Source organism: Anas acuta, chromosome 2 (assembly GCF_963932015.1).
Source record: "Anas acuta chromosome 2, bAnaAcu1.1, whole genome shotgun sequence".
NCBI lineage: Eukaryota > Metazoa > Chordata > Aves > Anseriformes > Anatidae > Anas > Anas acuta.
The window spans coordinates 5,498,533-5,523,404 of record NC_088980.1 but is presented as its reverse complement, the minus strand read 5'-3'; the positions used below and the strand labels follow the sequence as shown (position 1 = coordinate 5,523,404).

General features: G+C 48.6%; 1 protein-coding gene across 1 annotated transcript in view; it reads right to left on the bottom strand.

Annotated features, from left to right (window-relative positions):
• The window catches only part of OXSR1 (oxidative stress responsive kinase 1), a 65,616-nt gene that overhangs the window by 23,178 nt on the left and 17,566 nt on the right, over nucleotides 1-24,872 (bottom strand). Inside the window, exons 4-6 of the mRNA XM_068673350.1 lie at nucleotides 18,240-18,381; nucleotides 7,385-7,440; nucleotides 128-237 (exon numbers count right to left, since the gene is read on the bottom strand). Coding sequence (XP_068529451.1) covers nucleotides 128-237; nucleotides 7,385-7,440; nucleotides 18,240-18,381 — 308 coding nt within the window. The remainder of the gene's footprint in view (nucleotides 1-127; nucleotides 238-7,384; nucleotides 7,441-18,239; nucleotides 18,382-24,872) is intronic.

Genomic DNA, 24,872 nt, shown 5'->3' with positions numbered 1-24,872 from the left:
TGTGGTTTTAAGAAAGCCTTAAAGGATGCAAAATTAGCATTTTAAGTTGAAGTAAGCATGGCTGTTGTGAACAACAGGGAATTCCACGTGCAGATGGGCTAAAAGGATGCTAGGAAAAACGCTTCACCTGTTCCATCACTTCTGGTGCCATCCAGCAAGGTGTGCCCACAAAGGTTTTCCTGACTTTATTTCTCGTAATGTCGCCACCGGTGGCCAAAAACGCGCTGACGCCGAAGTCTGAAAAGCAAACAAACGAGATTTGGTTAAGAACACATCCCAAGCAAGCTGAAGGGCTTATTCCCAGCCACCTATCAAGCAGCAGACCATGCATGAGGAGTTTCCTAATGAATACTCTGCAGCTGACCATCCAATTACTGGGGAGAGCAAAATGTTTTGGGGCTGGCTGGCGGAGAGGAAAATTCCACTTTCCATCACAGCCCACTGGACATCTCAGCCCACCCTCGCTCTCCTGGCAGGCCTGCTGGGGCACAAACCTGCCTCTGACAGCCTTTATTTGCATTTCTGTACGTATGTAACAAATTATTGAGCCTCGTTAGCGTCTTACTGATATTTACAGCAAGGGTTTTCTGAGCAAAAGAAGTCCATGCATAAAAATCTCCCGGAGTTTGTAACATTTGAGTGCCACAACAGCATCCTGCAGGGTGGAGGCATCACTCAGTCCCTCATTTGGGATCTCCTGTTAGCAGAACGTGCTTTGCTCGGTAATCTTCCATCACAGAGATGCTCGGTGCTTCAGCAGGACAGGTTCTGACTGCTTACCATGCCTGAGCCTCACAGGGGATGCCTTGCAGACACCCTGCACAGGGTTCCCTCGCTTGAAGCATTTTCCACAAGCTGCAGGATGCTTGAAGATGCACTGTGCATTCACCCAAAATTATTTCTTTTACAACAAAAGCACAAATCACTCTTCTATATGACAACAGCGACGCCGATGCTTTCCCAGTTAAGACTGATGTGGAAAAGCAGAGCTGCAAACAGCAGCAGGGGGGTGCAGGGCCAGCAATAGGATACGAGATGTTTGTTCAGAATTAAGCATTACAAAAGAGTTGGCAACCAGGCCACTCAGGAGACTTTCCTTTGAATACAAATAAAATCAGTCAGGTGACAGGGGAACTAAACACAAACCAAAAGTATTTCCTCCCGACTCGCTCTAAACAACACCGCTTATGCCTCGCAGAATTACAGACCTACAACTGGTCTCTACAACGGAGTTTTACTCCCTTTCCCCTGTTTCTATTTTTAATTTTTAAAAGCAATCACGATCTTCGATGCCGTTTTTGAGGTTGATGACAGGCTTGGAGGGTGAGCCTGAACTCCAGGGGTTATTTTACGTAACACCAGAACGTTATTTGGGTTTGAAAACACAGCTCAGCCACTGACAGATAACTGCAACTGAGAAATCAGCTGCTACAAAAGATGCCTTTTGCAGATCTGCCAGCAACAGCAGCCACGTGAGAAGAGGGCCGAGCTTCCCCCTGCCCCACAGCAGCAGTGTCACCGACCTCTCAGTACTGAGAAAGGAAATCACCCCTGGGAATAACACCATGCCGAGAGCTTCCAGCTCCCCTGGGTTAGAGGCTTCCACAGACACGAACGGAGAAACCAACCATCAATAATTGAAGGTTTGCATTGACGAGCAGGAGGTTGCACTGAAACGGCAGGGCTAAAATCCTGTGTTTACACCAAATGCCTCCAATTAGGGTCTGGCTTCTTCCAGATGTGCCTTTCTGTCCCATTCCCTCTTCCTGGAGGCATCCCATAGTGCTGCTAGCCTGGAATCTGTAGCGTTGTCTATCCGAACATCTATGGCTGGAGGCACTGCGACCTTTATTTCTCTGGAAAGCCACAAGATCTGCTTCCTGCAACAGTGCTTTGGCTTTTTCCACGCGTGCATCTCATCCCTGCTTTTCTTAGAAACTGAAAGGGCTTCCAGAAAAGCCCGGAGTAAAATTACGTGCACTTTACCCTTTATTATGGGCAGCCTCGCAAGACCTATTGTTCTGAACACAAGAACAATCAGGAGTTATTTTAAATAAAGATAATGCTCCTAGAAACTTGTCCGGGTGCCATCAGCATGCTGTTGTGATGGGCTGGTGGATGTTATCTTACCTCGGCTTCATTCTGAGGGTAAAGGAAATGCCACTCAGAGCAAAAGCAGCAAAACCACGCGGCGCTCACCGCGTTTCACAGCAAACACGAGGCTGAGTTCCTAACCTCCAGGCTGGAATCGCGCCCCTACCGTCTGCCAGCTGAGGTCTGCAGAAAGCTTAAAAGGAATGAAATCGTATTCCATTACACGGTTGATTTATTCAGTGTTTTCCCAATCAATTCCCCTCATTTGCAGTGGGCTGAAGCTGGCACGAGCAGCCCGGGCTACCCGGCCGTAAGGAATGCCTTTGAAGCAGCTTTCTCAAATGTCACCTCGCTGCCTTTATCCAAGCCCCAGCTATTAAGATAAGCGGGCGTTTGCTCTCAGGAAATATCTGGGAAGCAATAAAATAAAACCCTGACCACGAGTTGGGGTTCAGCCCTCACTTCTGGGCAGTTGATGTGATCTGCGTCTCCTCCCTCTGCCTAAGCTCCTGGATTCCTGGGGGCTGCCCCTGTGACACTTCCCTCCCGAAGGCTAAGCCAGAGAAACGTGCAATGAAATAGGGCAGAAATATGCCGAAATCTGGCAAATTTTGCCTTTTGCAGTAGAAACTGCACGTGGTCATAACTCCACAAAAAAGAAGTCAGCCTGGGACAACTCCTATTTTAATATTAGCTTAATTCTTAAATCAATATACCTGCTACTGTATCTAGCTATACCACCAGGGAAAAAAAGCCACTGGGCACTAACCAGGAGCCTACTGAGATCCGAAAGGCTCCCGAGAGCTGGCTGGGTTTAAATCAGACCCTAAAACAGCAACCTCTGGGTGCAGAACAGCATAAACCAACCTTGAGTGCAAACAACTCAGCTCTGATTTTAAACTCGGACAACCAAGATGCTGCGCTTCCTCGAGCAAGAAATAAAAAGCCCTCAGAAGACAGCACCAAGCGTCTCTTGCACTGAGCACCTTGCTCCTCGCACGTCAAAACTCGCTGCAGTGGTACTGAGGGCTGCTCTTCTGCAAAGCTCAGGCTGTTCGAGCGCTGACAGCGAACAAAGCCCGAGGAGAAGACGATGCAGGCAGTGGTGAATGGCAATTTGCTGCAGGGAACGCAGCAGGTTGGTGAGACAGCAGAGGAAAGAAGATTAGGGAAGGGTAACAAGCTTAGTTTCCTTTGAAGACTACATGGTGGTATGGTGCTGTTGGATCTGTAAATACAGAATCACAGAGTGCTTTGGGTTGGCAGGGGGCTCAAAGCCCATCTAATCCCACCCCCTGCCATGGGCAGGGCCCCCTCCCACCAGCCCAGGCTGCCCCCAGCCCCATCCAGCCTGGCCTTGGGCACTGCCAGGGCTGGGGCAGCCACAGCTCCTCTGGGCAGCCCGGGACAGGGCCTCACCTCAAGTCCAGGGCTGTGAGCTTGCTGCGAGCCCTTCTCACTGCCCTAAGGGCTTTTTTCTCACCCAAATTCTCCTTTGGCAGGCAGAGCTCTCCGCTCACACACATTTCTAATCGACGACAGCTTTATCTTTATATGCACCACCATCAGTTTAGTCCTCTTGCAATCAGGGCAGGGTACATACACAATTAATGAAATCTCTTGAAGTAAACGCACAAATCGCTTCTGAAAGCGAGCTGGTTAACGAAGGTTAATGAAGCTACGCCAGAGGGGTGAGGAAGCCCATGAAGATGTCGCCCTTGGAGGAGTTCACAAGCGGTTACGTTGCTTGATTGTTGAAACATCTCTTCAGGAAACCCCACTAGGACACGCAACACGAAGCACGGGTTACCTCACATCACGCTGCTGCAGGGCAGGCACCAAAACTCCTCCCCAGCCACTCAGAAAACCCTTTTTTTGCCTTTTTTGAACCGCGGAAGAGGCTGGGAGGTGTGAGTGCTGGAGCAGCCGCTGGGGGCTGGAGCCAGCCCTGCAAGCAGCGCTCCTCTCCCCGAGTTAGCTCCCGATTTCATCTCCCGAAGCTGCGATTTCCTAAGCTGAAGTGGGGGAATGGCAGTGCCTGCGTGGCCGCGCGGTGTTTATGCAGGGCACTATTTTAGTCCCGTGAATTAGGAGCAGTCAGGAACAGGGCGAACTGGTGACAAGTTGGCATGGCTGGGTGGAAAGTTACACAAATTCAGTTACACAAGTTTCGCCTGGCCTGAAGTATCCCCGTTTTATAAATAGATAAAGCGAGAGGGGGTTCGGCAGCTTGCCCGGCATCAATTAGCGAGTCCCCGACGACTTTGTGAGATCTCCATCTCCTCCAGCCACCAGGCAACGCCTGGAAATTGCAGGTGAGCGAGTATTTGATGGTATCGTTGGACATCCCAGGGACTAAAATCAGGAAAAAAGGAATTGTTTTGCTTCCAGGCTCAGCAGGATGCTAACATGACGCCTGCGTGGTTCTCACCTGCACCTTGGCAGAGCGTGCCTCCTCTCCCATCCGTCCCAGGCTACCACGAGCCTGTTGCTCTGTCTCGCAATAACCCACAGGACCTGCACAGCTCAATAAGCTCACGACTATGAAACCTTCCTGGCTGGGAGAGGAAGCCTCCTGCTTTACGCTGCAGGACTGGAAGCGATGCAGTTTGTGTCGGCAGGAATGTTTTTACCCACGCGAGCCTTTAGACTCCGCGGAGCCAGTAAATGCCAGGGCACAGAGGTTTTGTGTTCTGATTAAAAAAAAATAATACAGTAATTGCCATGGAGCACAAAAGCACGCAGCTATCTCCATTTACATTGCAAGCACCGCCAGCGCGGCCCAGAACAATGATATCTGGGAAAGAAAAGCCCAGCTCGTGAGAGGACAGATTAATTCAGCGGGCGAGGAAACACTCCAAGCCGAGAAAGCGATACGCTCGGGATCGTAACAGGCTCCAAAAGCTTGGTGCCAAGCCACAAGCCCAAAGCAGTGCCCTTGGAAAAAAAAAATCAAAAAGAAGTGATTTCGGATAAGGGAGCAGCTTTAGCTCAGGTCTGGGTGGGCAGCGGTACCTGCTGCAGGCAGTTTTATGCCCTGGTTCAGTGGCTGCACATTTTGAAAAGGAGCAGAGTTAAAAATAGTCATGAATAAAAATACCAAGTCCTAGGAGCCGGGGAGGAGTTTTGAGCTGGGTGTTTGTGCAGGCCATTAGAGGAATTTTTAGAACTCGCACTTGTAGCAAACGCCTCTGAACTGAGAGATTGCTCCTCCAGCACACTGCCTGCACCAGCCACAACCTCCCAGCGCTGCTGAAGTGGTTTCAGAGCCAAAGTGCATCCCTCAGCTCAGAAGTGCAAGCAGGACCTGAGCGAAGTCAGGCACACCTTCATCACCTCGCTTCTTCTCGCTTCTTACCAGCCTGTATCAGCAAAGGAGGCTTTTAGCTTCCAGGGAGCACAAACAGAATTGTGTAACACTGCAGCAAGATTGCTGCCATGAATCGTGTGCGGGGAAGGCTCCCCAGCGTGCCTTACATGAAATAAAATCACCGCCGTGTTGTGGTGGCACAGTCCAGCAGCGGGGTTTCCTCCATCACGGGTCAGGCGGTTTCTATGAACCTTCCTAAAAGCAGCTCTTTGGTTTCAAAGGATTTGCAGTTTAGGATTTGCATTCCTTACATTTAGGATGCGCATTTCTTCAGACACAAATTGTGTCAAGCAGCAGCGAGCACGCAGGAACAGGAGCGTGCAAAGGCCAAACACTAAAGGAGAACTTCTCCCCACTACTCCGGGTAGCTTTGGGCAGCTTTGATACAGGAACAAAAGGGAAAGGATCCATTATAAAGCGCTGAAGTCATTTTTTCCTACTAAACTATTTGCATTTTTTACGTACAGCAGGCCAGCGCCTCCAAGGGAGGTGCCCCATTTACTCTTAACCTCAGGCTTCGTTCCACAGCTGATCAAGTTTTTTTTTCTCCCCCGGTGGTGTAACTTTCCAGCGAAACTTCAATACATTCCTTCCATGGGAATGCGGTGATGTCATCCGGATGATAATTGAGGCAGCCAATTAGCCACCAAATTATTCATAAATTGCATTGAGCTTGTCAAAGGCAGGTGCTTTGATCATGTCGAAACAAAACTCCCTTTTATTTGGGCTGGCTTGCTCCCAGCATTTTTTTTTCCCCTCCTCAAAAAAATCCACGAGAATCTTTGCTATTTCATCCTGGGTCAGGAGGAAAGGAAGCTGACGTGTTAGAAATTCCCACAGAAAAAAAATGTTCACGGTTTGCCCACGTCAGGCTCCTCTCTAGCGTTCGGCCATTCATTTATTTTTGTTTCTTTCAAGCCATCGGCTGCTGTCACAGAACTTGAAGCGTTTCCTGGCGCTGCCACGAACTTGTTGACCTCGGTGGAGTTCAGTTTTCCTACTTGGTGGCAGGGAAGATTACAGAATAACTCCTCGTGCATGTTTATGCAGAGCAAAAATTTCAAAAAGGGAACTTTGCACATCTCGCTGGGTTGCTTTCGCAGAATATGCAGAGAGAAGGATTTCATCATTTAAGCGTTGCGCATATAAACCACCAGTAGACAGCTCGGTTCAGGGGAACATCCCCAAATCCCGAATAAATGAAACCCTTTAAAATTCACAAAGGCTAAGCAAGAGGTTTTATGAGAGTATTTAAGTCAGCCTTAAAATTATCCATCAACTAAACATTATTCAGAGGACAAAAATACACGAAAAGGCACCTAGCACCTTAATAAAAACCTTAATTAAACAGTCATGCCCTGGCACCCTTGTGGAAGAGAAACACAAGAAGCTTTCTCCTGGGCTGGCCGAAACGCTGGAATAACAGGGCATTGCTCTAATGCAACAGCTATTTACAGCCTCTCCCTGCATATAACCTAGCATTCTGTATGATTCCAAACCCTAAATCTTGGCCCCATTATGGGAAAACCTTAAAATACCCTTCAAAAACTTCGCTGCGCAACCAATCCTGCCTCCTAGTGGAAAATCCATGCCCCTCGTACCAAGGTCCAGGCGCAGACACACACCAGGGGGTTTCACACCTCAGCTCTGTCCCCGGATCCGGCAGCTGAGCTCCCCGCGTGGCTGCTTCCAGGATGTTCACTTTGCCCCACCAGCCAAAGGATTTAATCACGCTGGCACTCATTACACCAAAAATCAGTAGTTTAAGATATCAACATGCAAAATTCTTATTCTATTAAAAATAAACCAACTGTGAGGCTTCTTGAAGCTAACATCTCCACGTAGGTTTGCCCATTCAACCATTTCTTCAGACACACGGCTATGCCCAAAGCTTTTTCAGAGCGATTAGGAAAAAGTTACCTGCAATTTGCACCGAGCCATCTTCTCCGAGAAGAATATTTCCTGCTTTCACATCCCTGCGGAAAGATAAAGCAGCGGTTAAGTGGAACTCATTAAACCTGTCCTTCACCCAACAAAAATGTCATCCAACTTCGTTATTTCTCCTGCATTAGCACCTCTCGCTTCGAGTCCCGCAGAAGCAGCAGGCACTTAGCACCAGCTGTAACTTCAGCAGACGTTAAGTGGTCTCCTCGTTATTTATAGCTAGGAGCATTTTAAGAGCTATGGATACAAAGAAAGTGGAAAAAAAAATTAACAGAAAGTTCCCTAACACAAAAAAAAATCCAGCAAACCAAGTGGTTTGTCCCAGGTTCTTGATTTAGCTATTTTTCTGGAAGCAGCACCTGGTTCTGGCCTTACAGGAGGCAGTCCAAGCCGAGTGAAGCAGCTTTATACCTTCAGCACCTACACGGCCTCTAACTTTGCACCCAAAGCACGCAGACCCTGTGTGGACACACACCGGGAGGGCTGCGAGCAAAGCACCTGCCTGGGGAACGGAGGCAGCAGCGAAATAACATTTCACCACACACCTCGCATTAATCTGCACAGAGAAAGGAGGGGGAAAAAATGGAAAAAAATAATTAAAAAAAGCACATTCTCCCCCCACCTCCTACAAATATCCCAAATCCTTGCGCAGAAAAAAGCAGGAGTTATTTTTCTCTCCTCCCTCGTGCACCATGAGCGCAGAGCTGGCACGATGGCCTGGCCGAAGCATCCCCGAGGTCTCCTCCTTCCTGGCGTCCGAGGATGCCCAGGCTGCTGCCAGGGTAATTTTCAACACATCCTCTCCACCATTTGGGCCTGCTCGGTTCCTCCCAATATCCAGAGGAAGATATTGGCATGGGGAGAGTCTCCCCCGGCACGGAGCAGGACAAAAGGGAATAAAAATTCCTCTCCGTAAGGGCCAGAGAAGACGGTTTTAACAGCAAAGCAGCGCTGCGAGCTGACTTCAGCCTTCAAAGCAGCATTTCAAGCCCTGCCAAACGCACACCTCCTGCCAGCAGGGACCATCCGAGGGGCCTAATTCATAGCTGAGGCACAAGTGTAAAAGGAGAGGAAAAATACTTGATTTAATGATGAAGAAAACGTAGATAGAAATGCAGGGAAACACTGAGGTTGTATGGGGAGCCAGCCTCCCAGAGCTGATTTAAAAAGAAGAAGGGGCTTCAAAGCAGTAAGGAGATGTGACGGTGCCACGGGAATAACCAAACCTAAAAGAAATCCCTGCTGGTCACCCCGAGATCTGCCTATTTTCCACATTCTCCTCCCACAGCTGGGAGCTGCAGCCACAGCAGACCATCAGGCAGCAGCACGTGGGGACCCTCCAATTAGGCACCTTAAAACCATCCTTAAGACAAATTAATTAGGTTTAAAGCAATGAGGAGGGGAGAAGGAATAGCGGTTTCCTGTTTATCCTCTCCAGGAGATGCTCAGAAATTCACCTGTTGAATGTGAGACGTTTTTGTCCCTCCAGGCCACGGTTACTGCCAAGTCCAGGAGTCTGAAGGCAGTTCCCACTGGCGTGGCAATGCCCCTGTCCTGGGCTGACAGGCTCAGAGTAAACCGTGTGCCTCCGGCATAATTACCGAACTGGAAACAGGAAGCAGGAATTATATCACCTTTTAGATGAAGCTACAGAAAGCTGGAGCGAATGTTTTCTTTTCAGTAGCTTAACAAGCGCACCCATCATTTGGGATGTTCCCACTCCACTGCTACTGCCTTCCTCTCTCCTAATGCCTCCAGGAGCCTTTCTCCAAAATCCTGACTTTGTTTTTATTTACCATGCACTTCACGCCAACAGGGAAGAAGGGTTTGGACTCCCTCCAGTGCAAATCCTGATTCTCCACCACCTCGGCCTTGAAAGGTTTCCCAGCAGGGCAGAAATGCCTCCTCATTTGCATTCTGAACTGGTTCAGCTTCCCAGAGCTACCCAACCTTACGGTTTCACTTGCATCACATCAACGCCTCCAGGCTGGGGCTGGGCCACAGGCACTTGGTGCTGTATAAACAAAATTGATCCCTGATCCAGCAAAATCAGCATCCAGCTACAAGAGAGCTGGAAGGCAATGTGGGGATGCTCTCCAGTTGCAAGTGTAGCACTTCCATGCAACCCGTTTCATTTTTCAACAGGCAGGAGAAGAAATTAGGCTGTAAACCACATCCTAACGGGCTTGTTTCCTCTATGAAAAGCCCGCTCGATCCCTTAAAATCCTTAGCGATCAGCTCTGCCTTCTTGGCACTGTCCCAGTGTTGTCACTGCAGGGACGTTAGGGTTAAAGGCAGACTTGCTGCCCCGAAATGGAGCATGACATTTCCAGCAGCCAGCCGCGAGCTCGCAGCCCCGCCGTACACAGCACAACCCCGCAGCACAGACTTCGAAGAATTTGCCAGCAAAGCAACGGAGCATGACAAGTTATTGCTTTTTGAATAACCCTCTTCATATTGTTTGGAAATCAGAAAGGATTCGCTTGGCTTGTGCTCAGAAGTCTTCTTCAAGAGTTACAACTGCGACAGCAATGTAAGGCTGCTGAAAATGCAGTTTGTGTAAGGGACCTGAGCGAAGCGTGGCATGCCAGGACTCCTGCAGCCCAGCAGCAAAAAGAAAACTGCAAAGTGAAGGGGAAAAAGGAAAAAAAAGCCCTGTTTATGAAGCCTTACTGTGCCTTCTCTTCTAAGCTGCCTGTATGTGCCTCTAGGACGCGGTGCTGGCTGTCAGCGCGGCCGTGAGTCATCTGCCCATTGGATGTGATTTACATCAACTGCACCCAGAAACGTTCACGGGCTGAACTCCGCAGCGCGTAATTTGGCATGAAGGAGGCGCGGCTGGTCCTGCCAAGTTTCATTTAAAAAAAAAAAAAAAAAGGTGCGAGATAGAAGAATTACTGCTTTCTGTTACCGGTAATGAGCAACTCGGCATTTATGGATGCAACCCATTGCTGCAGCCAACGTTATTCCGAGTAATTTGCAAAATGCTTCCAGGACAGGCTCTCTGCTTTGTTAAACACAAAGCAATTTGGGGTGTTATACACCAAAGAGCACCGTTCTCTCTCCACAATCAACCACCTGACTGGTTTCAGTGCTGTTACCTACGTTACCTCTTCCCCTTGCCTTGCAAGGCAGGATACAAACAGTTACAGGAGGCGCCTTATCACTCGAGACAGCGCTGCAAAATGGCAACGAGGCTTGGCACAGCAGGATTTTTATGCTCCCCAAAGCCAACGCGTTCAGCTTCACGTAGGAGACGTTTGAGACAAGTGTGTTGGAAGCGCTGGAAGTCAGAGCTCTCCCGTTCTTGCTCAGCAAAGCCACGCTCACTAATATTGCCCTGCCCCAGGGGTGAGCCTGAAGTATTAAACTTCCAGGTGAGATGCAATTACTGACCTGCACGGTGCGGTACTGAGCTCCGCAGGGGTGGATTTGGGAAGATATCCCAACGCCAGAGGGCTTCCAGCAGCACAAGGCGGGCAGAGCAGCGTCCTGCTCCCCCCTGCACCCACCTGCAGCAGCGGGGAGGCTGAGAGCTCGTAGGGAAACCCAGGATTTATTTCAAGTCTCATACACGTTAGAAGTATTTTTAAAGCCTCCAATTCGCATCTGTAAGAGGACTTTTCCCCTCCAGTGCTGCAGAAGTGGGCTGCTGCTTGAAATCCAAGGTTTGGGGTGCCAGGAGCCACGACTCAGAAGCCTGATTCACTTCAGGTTAAGTCACTGCTTCGGCTCAGACAGGGGGGAGTGCAGCGAAGCAAGCTGCCGGAGATGTTCCTGAAATCTGGGCTGTCATCTCGGCGAGCCGAATAGCTCCGAGGACTTGCAAGATGCTGAGGCAGGACAGCAAACGTTGAGCTAAGTCAGCACGAGGCTGACAAAGGCAGACAGCGTGGGGTGAAGAGTGCCACATCACTTACTGCCTCGCCGTGTCAAACGCCGTTATCACAGCGGCTGCAACTCGCCTTTATCTCAAAGGATGATGTCCAGCTTACGCCTCTTGCTCCTGTGCCAACTTTGATGGTTTTCCTTCTCTTCCCACGTGCTTACGAGCCGTGTGAAGGTTAAAACAGAGGTGTGTTGCGGTGACAGATCCTGTCTGCCTCGGTCTTTGCCTCCCACTGCCGTGCCTGAAGCCCAGCATCAGCGTTCAAGCTGAACCACTCCTCGGTGCAGGGGCAGAAAACTAACCTTAAAAGTCTTTCAGGACAGATCGGCTCCTTCAGGAAGATGAAGGAATGGTGCAAGCACTACACCTCGCCCTGCCACCAAGCACCGAGATGATCTAACCACAGAAACCTCCACAGCCCTGCTTCTTCCTCCTGAGAACTTGCCCTGCTGCACATCGCTGTTTGGTGGCATCACACAAACACAGGGGATTTGGGATTTCTCCCATAAATTCACCTCCTCAGCCCTTCCATTTCCTGAGCCAACTTCCTCTGGAAGGACAGCAGCGTGGAGGAGATGCAGGGTGTGTAGCTACACACACACAAAGCCACCAGCATCGGTAGGTGGTGGAGAAGGGAGAAATCCGAGACACCCAGGGCTGGCAGGAGACTTGCCCCTTTGACTTTCTGCTCCAAAACCCAGAGTAAGGCAATTTTAGAGGAAAGATCTCCTTATTTCATCCCACTTTTAAAGTTAAGGCAGTTAAAAATGGGGTGAGTTTCCATTGTAAAGTCACCTTTTAGTAGAAACAGTCCTCTCAGCGCTGCCAGTCCATCTCAGCGATGCTTTCCTCGCTTCCACAAAACGATGATTTTTCTCCAGCAATTCCCTGTTTGTTGTCCTAGACGTGTGGGGGTTTTGTCTTGAATGCGTTTGAAAGCGTTAAGCTTTGAAGTCTTATAAGGACTCCGCAAGATGGGACGTGATTCGATTTAGTAAACGCTTAAAGTTAACATTTCATGAGGCTGCACCAGAAATTGGAGCATGCTTAACGTTACCACACAAACTCGGTCAATTCAAGTATTTCTGAGGCTTTAGCGTAAGACGTGAATGAAGACACTGGAGTAGCCTGAATAAATGCTTAAGGCTTCTCCCCGCATGCAGCTTTTGGGATCGCTGAAGGCCAGGGGAGCTCCTGCATGACACAGGGGACAATATTCAAAGCCAAATTTTTGAAGAGTGCTACTCACTTGACACGTTGCTGCACAAAGGATGAACACCAGTGACTTAAACAACAACTCTATTGCTGGAGAGATGTTGAAGAGCCTGTCCCAGGTCACCTACTCCCAATAACCCACAGCAGATAAAAGCAGAGGCGGGAGATGTTGCAAACAGGGTGGCTGTGAGGAAATGAAGGCACTGGGGTTCTGCAAAGGCAAAAGGTAAGCGAGGGCGACATTTTCTCCCTCTCTATGTATTTGATATAACTAATGCTGCAGACAGGAATGAAGATTACCAGCCCTGAACCACGTCCAACCCAAATACTCCCGACAACTCAGGAACTGCTGGAGACCACACTAGTTTAGTGTGCAGCTCGGGTAGGGCTCACTGCCCCAAACCTGCAAGTGCTGCTGAACCTTTCACAGCTCACCCCGCTCTGTCTCCTGCTCCTTTCCTTCCCAAAATCAGAGAACCTGAGCTGGAAGGACTCCCAAGGAGCATCGAGTCCACCTCCTGAACTCTCTGCATCAAACTTCTTATCTTCATGGAACAAAGGGGACAGAAAACCTAAAAACCCATCTCCGTTTAACGCAGCTTCTAACAGTTGTACTGAAAAGTTTGTTTGTATTGGGTGTTTTTGGTTTTTTTTAGACTAAATCAAAGTGATTTTGGCAGGGCATGCAGTGACAAAGCCCAGGGGCAGCACCTGGGTCATGCAGCAAGTGTCCATCTTTTGGTGTCCCCACGGAAGCAGGCAAAAGGACCCTCAAACCACGCTGCCACCAGCCTGGAGCCGCAGCAGGGCCCTGCTTTCCTCAGGAAATCCACGTTCACCCCAGGAACTCTGATCGCCAGATTTCAGGCTTCGGGGCTGAGATAGTTTTCCTTGAAGCAGATAGAGGCAGTCTCCACGGGAGCTATTGTTTCTGGCTGGATGCGGATTTGGGATTTACATCTGGTTCTCATTTTCTCCTTGCAACCACAGGGATTTTTTTTATATTTTTTTTTTAAGACAATGAATTTCTGGATGATGCAGTGGAAGAAACAGCCACCAGGAGAGCAGGCTGGTTTGCCAAAGCCCCACAATATTCCCCAGTAGGACTGCGGTGCGCACAGCAGGGAGATGCAGCGGTCTTTGTGCTCGCAGTGCTGCCCAGCCAGGTGTTTATTTGGGGGAGAAAATCACCGAGTGCAATCCAGAGCATTTCTTCTGCTTTCCCACCGAGGAGCCCACGGGCACAAGAATAACATTTCCATCGCTCTGGCTACTCAACAGTTTATAAATTCAAGCTGCAAAACTTTTAGTAACCACCACCTCTAAAGGTTACTTCTGTCCATCCTTTATTTTCAGGGAGAAGAGACCAAAGCACACTCCCCTGAATATAAAACGATTGCAAAACACCGGTCTGGAGTCAGAACCTTCATTCCCCTCCCTTTGCTCAACACTCCTCTGCCTCAGGGGACACAGTATTAGTCCCATACCTCCGAGGTGCCAAGTTTCTGTAGGAGAGGGCAGCCTCTGTGAATTGGATCAGGGCAATCCCCTTCCCACGGCTGAACAAGAGCTGGTTTCCAAATTACTGGTGTCCTGACTTAAAAATAAATCAACCTGGCAATTAGAGGGGAAAGGCTCCATATCCCGTTATCCCCCAGTCTTTCCTTTCCAAATTTCACTGCTGAAACACTCCCTAAAAGATTACAGCCCCGGCTGGAGGGGGGCTGTGAAATTTTCTTCTGGTTTCACTAACACATCTGCCATAAGGACACATCCAGAATATTATTTCCAGGGTCTCTTCAAAGCTACGTCGCAACAGCTGCCACAGCACCCTGCTGTCCCCGTGCTCGCTAAACTGATTTAAAAAAGAATAAAGAATCAAAAGGAATAAATAAATAAAAATAAAAGATGGTTTTGTACTGGAGCACGAGCTGATCTGAGTGTATCGAATGGGCTGCTGCACCTCTCTCCGCCCCAAACAGTACAGAAGTGAAAAAATTAAAGCTGGATCACCGCCCTGCCAGTATTTCGAGTGCATGAGACCCTAAAAACTTCCTCAGCTTTTTTGTTTTAACAGCAAAACAAGCATCACGTCCATTACGCTGCAAGAGGAGAATCTGACAACACACAACCACTCCAGCAATATATCACTGCACCTGGACCGAAATATTCGGTTACACAACGGCTAATCACGGGCAGGAGGGCAGGAGATAAGCTCGGAGATAAAAATAGGGAGAAAGACACGGAGACCTTGCAGCAGTTAATCGGCGTGATAGGGCTGTCAGCTGCCCATAAAGAGCAGCACTTGGACAAGCTTTGAACTTCCCTCCAACGAGCCCCTTGAAACAATAAACCCTACCCCCGGGGTGCTTTTGCTTTTTTTTTTTATTTTATTTTCAGGTCATTCATTAAACTGCTGGGTACCTGCTGAGCCCAAAACCACGGAGGAATCCAATCCCAGGCAGGGAGAGCCTCGATGTGCCCTGAGTGTCACCTGCTGCAGGCACCCTGATAAAATCAGCCTGGCAGCGACCCCTCGCAGTGTCACAGGTCCTGGGGGACTTCACAAATGTGTCCAACCAGGGTCTGTCCCTGCAGGACGGCTTCACACGGAGCTTTCGGAGTGGTTAACCCGTTAACAGGGTCACTGGGGTTTCAAATGGTCCTTGGGATCACCAGAAGACACAAAACCATAATGGGGCTGCAGAGCTGCCAGTCTGAGAGAGGAGGCAGTGCTGATCTGGGGGGGGGTGATGGGGATCATTTGCTCTTGTTACCTGGTTCATGAAAATAAAACCTATTCTGCTTTCTCCTCTGCCTTTTCCACAGGGCCTCGTGCTGTTCCTTTCATCCCTTGCACGATGAAAGCCAAAAAATATCACTTTGGAGACACGCTCTGAACAGCAGCTATTCAGGGCTCAGCCTCGCTCCGGCTGTTAATTAGGAAAGCAAACAAAAAATTATAATTTAAGCTTTCACTGCGTATTTGGCTTTCGGATCTCCTCTAGAGAATACCGCCCAGCTACCCTCCCATCCGAGGCAGGAGATTTACACTTCCCTGCGACGCCAGCTCCCCCAAACCGTAATTGGAAGTGGCATTAAGTTCAAGACGAGCTTAGGCCGGGTGAGATTCAGCAGCAGCAGAATGTCATTAAGCCGGTTTTCCACGTGTTCACTTAATTTACCCATTTAACGTGGTACATAATTCAGAAGTATTGAGCCTCTCTGCTGTCAGATACACACCCTCTGGTCTGACAGATGATTTAGAGCAGCAAGGAGCTGTCCCTGTTTGAGGTCAGCATTCGGGTCCTGACATTAAATATCCCGGATACTCTGTGCTTGGCTGGATTGCTGCTCGCTTTGGGTTTGTTAAAGGAAGCCCTTCAGTTCTGCCCCTTCCCAGCTGACCTCGTTTCGGCCCGAGGTGCGCTGCAAACACCGGATCCCACAGCTCAGCCATCCCCTGGTGCCGTTTCCTTGAGAGACAGAAGCTCCGAGCTACCCCCGGGGACCAAAACGCAGTTATTTTAAACACTTCCTCTCAAGAGCATCTCTGGCAAGACCGCAAGGCTTCCACCTGCGTTCCCCATCAGGCAGGAGCAGTATTATGACCCCTCGAGTTAGGCAAAATAGGAAAACCATACAGAGATTCGTATGCAGTGCAGCTGGGACCTCTCCTTGTGCAGCTTTAAGTTGTGTTTATCCCGGTGCTGTACACACATCTGGATAAAACGCACGCCAGCACGATTAACTCCATAAAGGAAACGTGCTTCCTCCCCCAAAGGCACATGAGCCTGCCTTGTGCCAACCCAATCGGGAACCCATCCTTCGTGGCACAGGTAGGGAGCCCACGCACAACTTCCCTTCTGTGCCTCGAACATTAGCACTGCTCCAGGTTTCTCTGCAGAAAGAAGTTCCCCAGATCACTCTGCTCCCACGTATAGCAGTAATCTGAACGCTTTTTTCCAATAAAACACCCTACAAGTAACTGCAGGAGCCGCCCTCAATAAATAGATCAAAGAAGCTGATGCACAACAGCAGCCCTAAGCTGCACCAAGGACACGGCTCCAACAACCGCGGTGATGTCTTTACTAAATAAGAGCAAAATGCTTCAATGTGCAGGACAAGAGCAGTCCCAGCACGTTGGATTCAGTCCGTTGCAGAGTGATTCAATCTGAATCACATTTTCTTCGGAGCAAGCGGTCTGAACCCTGCGAGCATCTCGCTTTTGCTGACTGCAGGAAGGAAAAAACCACGAATATGCTTTGTACAGTCCTCACCACAACCACCAGTTCTGCTCTTCCACTGCAGCACGGCCTGTGGAGAAGCACCTCTCTTTCAGCATAGAGATCACCATGCAACATCTTCACAAAAAAATTAAGGTTTAACATGTTACTGCTGCTTTAACTTATGTATTTTTCAGTTTCAGGAGACGAGATGAGCCAAGCAAATCGAGTGGAAATCACACATTAGCAGGGTTTTGTCAATCACTCGTGCAAGAAATGGCCACGTGCTCAGCAAGCAAGATGTTCTATTATGTTATTAGCTTTCTAGGCTGTCCAAAGTCAATTCTAGAAAACATAATTAAAACAGCCGGGAAATGAAACCTGCCTTCAGTGGAGACAACCATCCTTGTTAGATCAGAGCTTTAATGGAGGCTGGAAGCTGAAATCTGAGATTTCCTTCAGGGAAAAGAAGGATTCCAAAATCGTTTCCAACCTTCTGGTTCGTTTTAACCCCAAACAATCTACAAAGACCAGTCGGTTTGACCAAAACTATGAAATAAATGCCGCTTGGATTTTCTAATTAAAAGAACGTTTTGAAGAAAAAAAAATAAAGTCACCTCTTCTTGTGCAGCTCTCGCAAGCAGACTGAAGCTTATTCCAGCACAGCAGCAGCAGTGCTTATCATGGCATTGTACCAGAAGATGACCAAGCTCAGCAAATTCCCAGGGAAGAAGAGGCTGTTGTTCCCAGCAGCAGCCTGGGGCCGGGATGATGTATGTTCCCCACAAGCTGTACGTTCTATTTTCAGTGCACACTTAGGATTGCGTTTTTATTTTTTAATGGCAGAACGTACTGACTTAGTATCCTCTCTTTCTACAGCACGCCACACCTTGAAATGCCAGGGGACAGGAAAACATGCTTTAAAAATACCTCCCAAATGACAGAGCAGCACAGAAACCCGCGTCTCAGCGATCCATCAAATCCCAGGCCATTAGTTAGCGGGCTTTTACCTACAGAATAAGTTTTTTCACTTCTAATTCTGTTTCCATCTCCTCGAAATGAAATTACCCGAATTTACATTTTGTCACGTTGATCTTGCAGCTAGCTTTAAAAAAAGAACCAGGCTTGAAGGGCTCTTTATTCAATTGCCCAACGTTTCTTACGCAGTGCTCTTCGTGATCTGCAGCACTGCAAGAAGCAAAAGCAGCTGAAGTTTTTCCAGCTCTAACAACTACTCATTGTAGCTGGAGCTTGACCCTTGAAAGGAGGTTTTCTGTACAAGAACTTTAGATATCCTGAAGTTTACCCAAACTTACCCTGCTCATGGCTTTCCTAAAGAAGTAGCTACTGTGTAGAAAGTCAAGTTTGCAGTTTCAGTAAAGCTCCCATCTCTATTTTCCACTTTTCACACCCTAACAGCTGGCTGTGTGGTGGGACTGCACGCGCTCGGCTGCTCTGTTTCAGTGACACGCATTTCAGGATGATGAGAAATGTAAAATACCTGTGGATTTGCCCGTTTTTATGCAGGTAGTCCAGCCCCTCCAGCACCTCCTTGAGGATTGTGGCTATACAGGGTTCATCCAGGACGCCGGTCTTGTGTTCTCCTTTGGCCACGATGTGCTTTATAATATCCAAAACGGAGCCTAGAGAAAATAATGAAACACGTTAACGTGAACTAGAAGAACTGATATGCAGCTCAGGGTATTTTATAAGCTCTTGGTACCCAAGTTCTTGGAATTTGTTGGGAGGGGAAGCAACAACGGTCAGGATGACAAGTGCCTGAGAGGTTCTTTGAACAAGCTAAAACTTGAAGTGTACACACACAGACCTCTCCGAAGGGCTTTAAGTAGATACTGATGCTACAGCTGGAGGAGCAGGAGGGGGAAATGGAAAAAGCAGGGGGCTGCCAGGACTCACAAGCAGCAGGCAACGAGCTCGATAAAATTAGACTAGTTCTGAGCTCTCATAAACTCAATGCAGAGGAACAGCAAGAAGAAATTAGTATGCTAAGGGACGGCACTGCCCTAAGAAAAAAAAAGTAGAAATAATTATACAGAGAACAAACGGGGCTGAATTCTGACAGTGAGTCACTTCTTCACTGCAGACAAAACTGGGATGGCTTAGCCCCTTCCCTAGAAACATCAGCCTTTAGTTTTTCTCCCAGCCGTGGTGTGAATGACATCACCTTGCATGACAAACCACACTTGATAGAGCAACCCACCCCCCGGAGCTGCAGCCAGGAACAAATGGAATCAATGACCAGGAAGACGTCTCTTGTGCCAGGTCCCATTTTGATGATATATTGGGTCCTGGGCTCTTTGAGAAGATCATCTTCAGTCTAGATGCACACACAGAGCTTGATTTTATTGCTCCCACAGCTCCAGCACAGGATGTCTCAGTTTGTTTGCCAGGCGTGTGCTAGTTAGCACCTTCAGCCTTGAGTTTATATGGTTCCATCACCGGATAGCCAAGCACTAGGATCTTTAAAGATCTGGGCACAAAGTCGTGTTAGCAGTACAAGTTCTTAAAGAGTGAGGAAAGCAGGCACGACTGCAAGGCACAAATGCAGCCTGGACTGTCTCTGAAAGGAAACACAACACTTCTGCATCTGAAGAGCGGCAAAAGCTGAGAAACTTGGTCGTAGGAATTGGGTTAATGCAGAGATTACAAAGTCCCACCTCGCAAATTCTTGAAGTAAACTGAAAAATACAAGGGGATTTTTTTTTATTTTTTCATTTTTGTCCTTTTCATCCTTTAAGGATGAAGGGATGAGTGTCAGAGCCAACGGAAAGGAAAAGGAGGGTAAGAAAATGGGAGAACCCATGTGTGAGCAGGGGAGGATGCTGGTAGCCTTCCTGTGCCAGCAGTGAAGCTGCTCTGAGTGCTTGCTGCTCCCCTGACCGGCACCTCCAGCTTCCTCGTCCCCAAAAAAATTCACTTGGCTCGTGGGATTTACAAAAGACCTGCTCTGAGCACACACTAACAAAACAGAACAAAACAGATAAATGAAGTAGAGAAGTCCAGTTGCACAACATCCCCTCAATATTTCATGTCAGAATACTCTTCTTCGCCTTCCTTTATCCCGTCCAAGCACAGAACCACTCCTCTTTGGTTAGTTTTGACTTGGGTCTTCATCAGCCAAAGGTTTTACCCAGCCATAATTCAGGTTGTTTCTACTTATATATTTCTTCATGTGGAGCTTTTAACACCCCACAAGTTCATGGGCACACGCTCCTTCACTGAAATCTCACCTTTTAGGCTGGCTGGCTAAAAAAAGGACTCTCCTGGACACCACAGGGACTCACCTGGGATTCAGCCCGTCACAATCCCTATTTTAGAAGTCCGTGCTTGCAAGCCCTGGTGCTCTTATTTTGGGCACGAATTTTTGTGACACCTATGAAAAAACCACCCAGCCCCCTCCTCTTCCACTCTTCAGGTTTTCCCTCTGAAACGTGCCTTTATCTGGGGAACAAACTGTCGCTTGTGTACAAGTCCAGTGAAAATATGTGGTTCTTCACCTACTCGTTTTGTCCTCCTCCCACCCACAATGCTGTCAGCAGACTTGGTTCAGAAACATTTCCCTTCTCCTGCGAAGGGCTCAGGGAACAGGAGGCGGCAGATCAGCTGGTGCTGAAAATCCTTTGGTGGAAAACCCCGTGTTAGCCAAGGTTGTGCTTAGCTCAGAAAAAGGAGTGGGGGCAACAAGGCTGTCAGCGAAATGCTGAGCTCAGGGAGCAGCAGAAGAGCAAAGAGCAACCTGCCTGGTGAGCAAAGCGTTGTAGGGATCATCCCCATTTTGTTTACACGCGTTAAAAAAAAAAAACAGGTTTGCTACCAGCATCACAACACGGTGTTGTATTTCTCCCAAGACATGGATCAGTAGCTGGGGAGGTCGGAGCTGCCTCCAGAATCAAAGGAAACCTTGTAAAAGGTGGCGCAGGGGGATACGAAGAGTGCAGCCAAGCTTCATTTCCACACGCTGCTGAGTGCAGGGTTAGAAACCTCGTGACATTCTGGTTCAGGAAGCTGCTGCGGCGGGACTGAATACCCCCAAAGAGAAAACCACAACTAAATGGGGAGCCCCTCAAAGACAAAGTCACGGGAATCTCACTGCTGAGGAAAACAGCTGCTACTACAAGGCTGGCAGTGTATTTCAGCATCAGCCTGAGATATTCAACTCAGTCATTCCCAAGCATCTCGGCTAAGGGTGCAATTCCCTTGGTGCCACCTCCTTGTTTGCTCAGGCAAATGTTCTCACTTTCCCCAGTGCTGGTTTCTGAGCCAGCTTCCGAACCTGCTTCAAAGAGAAGCTGGGGAAGGAAAAAGCTCACCTGAACTTTGCTGCACCTCTGCTTAAATGCAGTTGCAGTGTGGATTTGTGCTCCCTGTGTGCAGCGGGGTTGAACAATCTGCAAGCAAACAGCTCCCACAATCGAGTGGCCAGAAGAGAAGGTTAACAGCAGAAATAAGGCACACGCTACAGGTATTACAGAACAGCTATCACAACGTTTTTAAGGACAAAAACCCACTAGAATGTCTTTTTTTAAACCTTAAGCTGGGAGAGAAAAGAAGTGAAGGCTGGCTGAGGCTGACTGAAAAGCCATGCCAAGCCCAGAAGGGGAAACACGTCGGGAAAAGACAAAACAAGACTGAGGGCAGAGCCAGAAGCGGAGCCGAAATGTAAACACAAACAAGGCTGCCGTTTAATAAGGATGTTTAAAGAAGCCTCGTGATGAGCAACCGATCCCAAACTCCACACGAAGGAAAGGAGAAGATGCTTAGAGACTGATGCGGGAAAAAATGCAGCTATAAACAAGTTCCTGCCTCTCGAGTGCATGCCGAGCAGCGCGCCGCCAGGAAGCCCACAGGATGCCGTGCGACGTGAGGAAACATTTTATGTTGTTGCCCGATCGTTTCTGAAGTGCCTCAGCATCGTGCCACCCATCACCAACCCTGGTGTGATCGCAACCCCGTTGTGGCTGCTTAGAAAGCAGTCTCCAAGTGCAAATTGAATGGAAGTTGGAAGCGAAGTGGTTTTCTGCTCAAATTGCAAGAACAAATCCCCCCTCGCTGCTCTCCCCCAGGACGGGAAGCTCAGCAGCGTGCCTTGCCCTTTCTGGCACGGCGAGGGAACAGCTGATGAGGTCTGACTCCCTCCTCAGAAGGCAGTTTCCAATTTCCGGAAGCGAAGGGTTCATTTCCACCCACGACAGCAGTATCTGAGCAACGAAGACACAAGAAACCTGCGAGCAAAGCAGCGTCCTGAATTTACGAGAGGGCAATGTCCTTGTAGAGGAAGATCAGGCAGAGCATTCCCTGTGTGAGCCCTAATAAACGCGGTCCTGTCCTGAACCCCACACACACACACCCTTTGAAGGCCTGGCACAAACAGGCTGGAAAGCATCCCTGGGGATCACCGGCGTTTCACCACCCGGTTTTGGGAGAATTGAGATGTTCAGCAGCCGTATCCTTTGAGCGCTGGGGTTTGTTGCTGCTGCTTTAAGACCTCTCAGCAGAAGGCAGCGGTTTCGGTGAGCCCGGCTGCCGTCGGAGCCAAGAATGAAACCTGCACCTCGTCAGCCTCTGACAAAGCCAGGAGGAAAACGCTCAAGAAGGAAGCGCAGCCGCCTGCGGCCGGCAGCTCTGGGGCCGATGAGGGCAGAGGCAGCAACGGAGCTCGAAAGGAAAGGGAAGAACAAGTTACACAAAGCAAACCAAGACACCGATGGAGTCTTCTGAGGTTTTCTCATTTTTTGAAGTTTTCGTAATCGTGGTTAAGGCATATCAGAGGGAGAAAGTTAAGGGAACTTCCACTTCTTGCCCCTTTCCCTCTAGAGCTCTTGTGTGGATGCCTGCGAGGGACGACAACATTAAGGCAGGAAGCAAGATGTTAAAATAAGGGGGCAGGGCAGCCTACTGTGGTTAGGCCTGAGACATTTACAGGCAAAAACCTGAAGAAAATAAAGTAAACAATTTAATTTTTCATGTTTCTCTTATTATAGCTAGGAACGGGGACATATCCATACAAGCTCCGTATCCCATAATCGTATACAGCCCCTCCAGCCTCCTGCCTTCTCCCATCCTTAATGGTTTGAAATTTATTTGTCGAGACACAAATTCAAAGCCCTCCGGAGGGCCTCAGAACGGCGTAGCTCTCTCCTCACAGAATAATTCAGCGTAATCACGAGGATTTCTAAGAACCTGTGGCTTTGGTCTGGCCCCTCCTAATTGCAGCAGCGTGTTATGATCAGAGATTAACGCGGCAGAAGGAGGACGAGATGTCTTGGGTCCCCACCAGGGAGATAGGACCTAGATAATCTTCAACTTTGGGGAAAAAAGGCAAGGTTTAGCTATTCCAATATTCCAATCTCCTTAGCAGATTTAATGAGGAGCCTTCAGGAAGGCAGAAGATCCAAGAGCCCTATCTGGAAACATGTCAGCATTTCAAAAATTTACGGTATGAAAATATTTTTGGAGGGCTCCTCTGATTTAGCCTAGGACAGTAAAAGTTGCTGTGCGATGCAGCAGACGGCTGATTCTTTTAAGCACCTGTTTTGTGGAGTTTGCCACAGCCGAGGGTCACCTGTTAGCTGAGAGCTCTTCAAACCAGGGAGAATGTAGAGGAACAAACGGGTCACAGGCAGAAAAAGCACCAGAACAAAAGGACAGCTGCTCCTCTTCCTCAGAAAAAGCACCAGGAGGCGGAGAGCGGGACTGGGCATCAAAGAGCTTTAAAAGGCACGAGTGAAATCCGTGAGATGGGAATGTCAGCGAGGCCCAGAGCAGCTCAGCAGCTGTCCAGAAATATCCATCGGGGTTTAGTTTGAAGTAACAGTGGACCAGAAGGCCAGGGTGCCAAGCTGACACTGCTGAGCTTAGCTCCCTGAAAAATGGTTTCATCACCACAGGGAAGGAGGCTGCGATTTCTGCTGAAGGGAACAAGCAGCAGAGAACTTCCCAGATCTGCCTCGGGCTCACGTTGCCAGAGCTGAAAGAGGGTGTCAGAGGGACGGGGCACACCAGCACCTCTTCTCAGTGCCAACGGAGATAAATAGCTCAGCTTCTGGGACAACTGCTCTCTGGCTTCGTGGGATACCTCCCCTTGGAGAGGTTTCTGAAATATCTGCCTGTACGGCTAGGTTAAGCTTCCAACAAGCTGACTGTACCCAGAAAATAAATTAAACTGCCCTCAGAACAACAAAAAGAGGCTTGCATCCAGGACTGTTTATCAAAGCAATAACATCCATGTAAGCAAAACTATTTGCAGCCTGAAAACGCACGCCAGCATCGATTGACACTGATGGAAGAGAAGCAGTAAGATCCTGAACTTTTACCCAGAAAAAAAAATCCCAAGTAGGAAACCACAATCAAACAGATTTGATTACGTGCTCACTGGGATGCACAAATCTCAGCCCAGGCTCTATGAATAGTTCGATGGAATAAAAGAGTTAGGCTCCACCTTTTTGTTTTTCCTTCCCCTTTTGGGTTAATAAAAAATAGCCCAAGTTTTTTCCTGTTGAGAAATTCAGCTCATTATTTTTCCCACTGGCTGACAGATGACCACGAAACTCAGCCCGTGTTATTACTGATAAGCAGTAAGCCGAAAGGAATGAGAAGCAGTTTTGAAAGCATCTCTCGTGACATAAATCACCCGGCCCAAAAACAACAGGAAGGAGTCTCATTAAAAGTGAATGGGAAAAGCTCTTCAGTCAGAAAGCTCCAAATAAAAAAGTTTCTTGTCCCGTCCTAAGGGCTATCCCATAAAACTTGTCTAGGGCATCTAAAATGCCATTTCTGAAGTACAGCCATGCAAAGAGTAGAAGCTGAAAGAGGCTGGGAAACCTCTCTCGAGGTATTTCCTGCATAAATCCTAACAGGTCACCCACAAAAGTCTACTTCAGCCATTCCCCCAGCCCCCAAATGTTTTATTTTAAGTGAGAAATCAGCCCGTCTTTTATTGTATGACCCTGGCCTTCCACGTGAGAAACAAAAGGTGAGATTTGGTAGGGCTGCTTTACAGCAGTACTGCATTTAGGGCCAAATGTGCACAGGGGTCAAACCCCCGCTGTATAATGCAGAAACCTGTTCAAGGTGACTCGTCCTGACAGCCATTTCGCACCACCAAGAGGTTGGT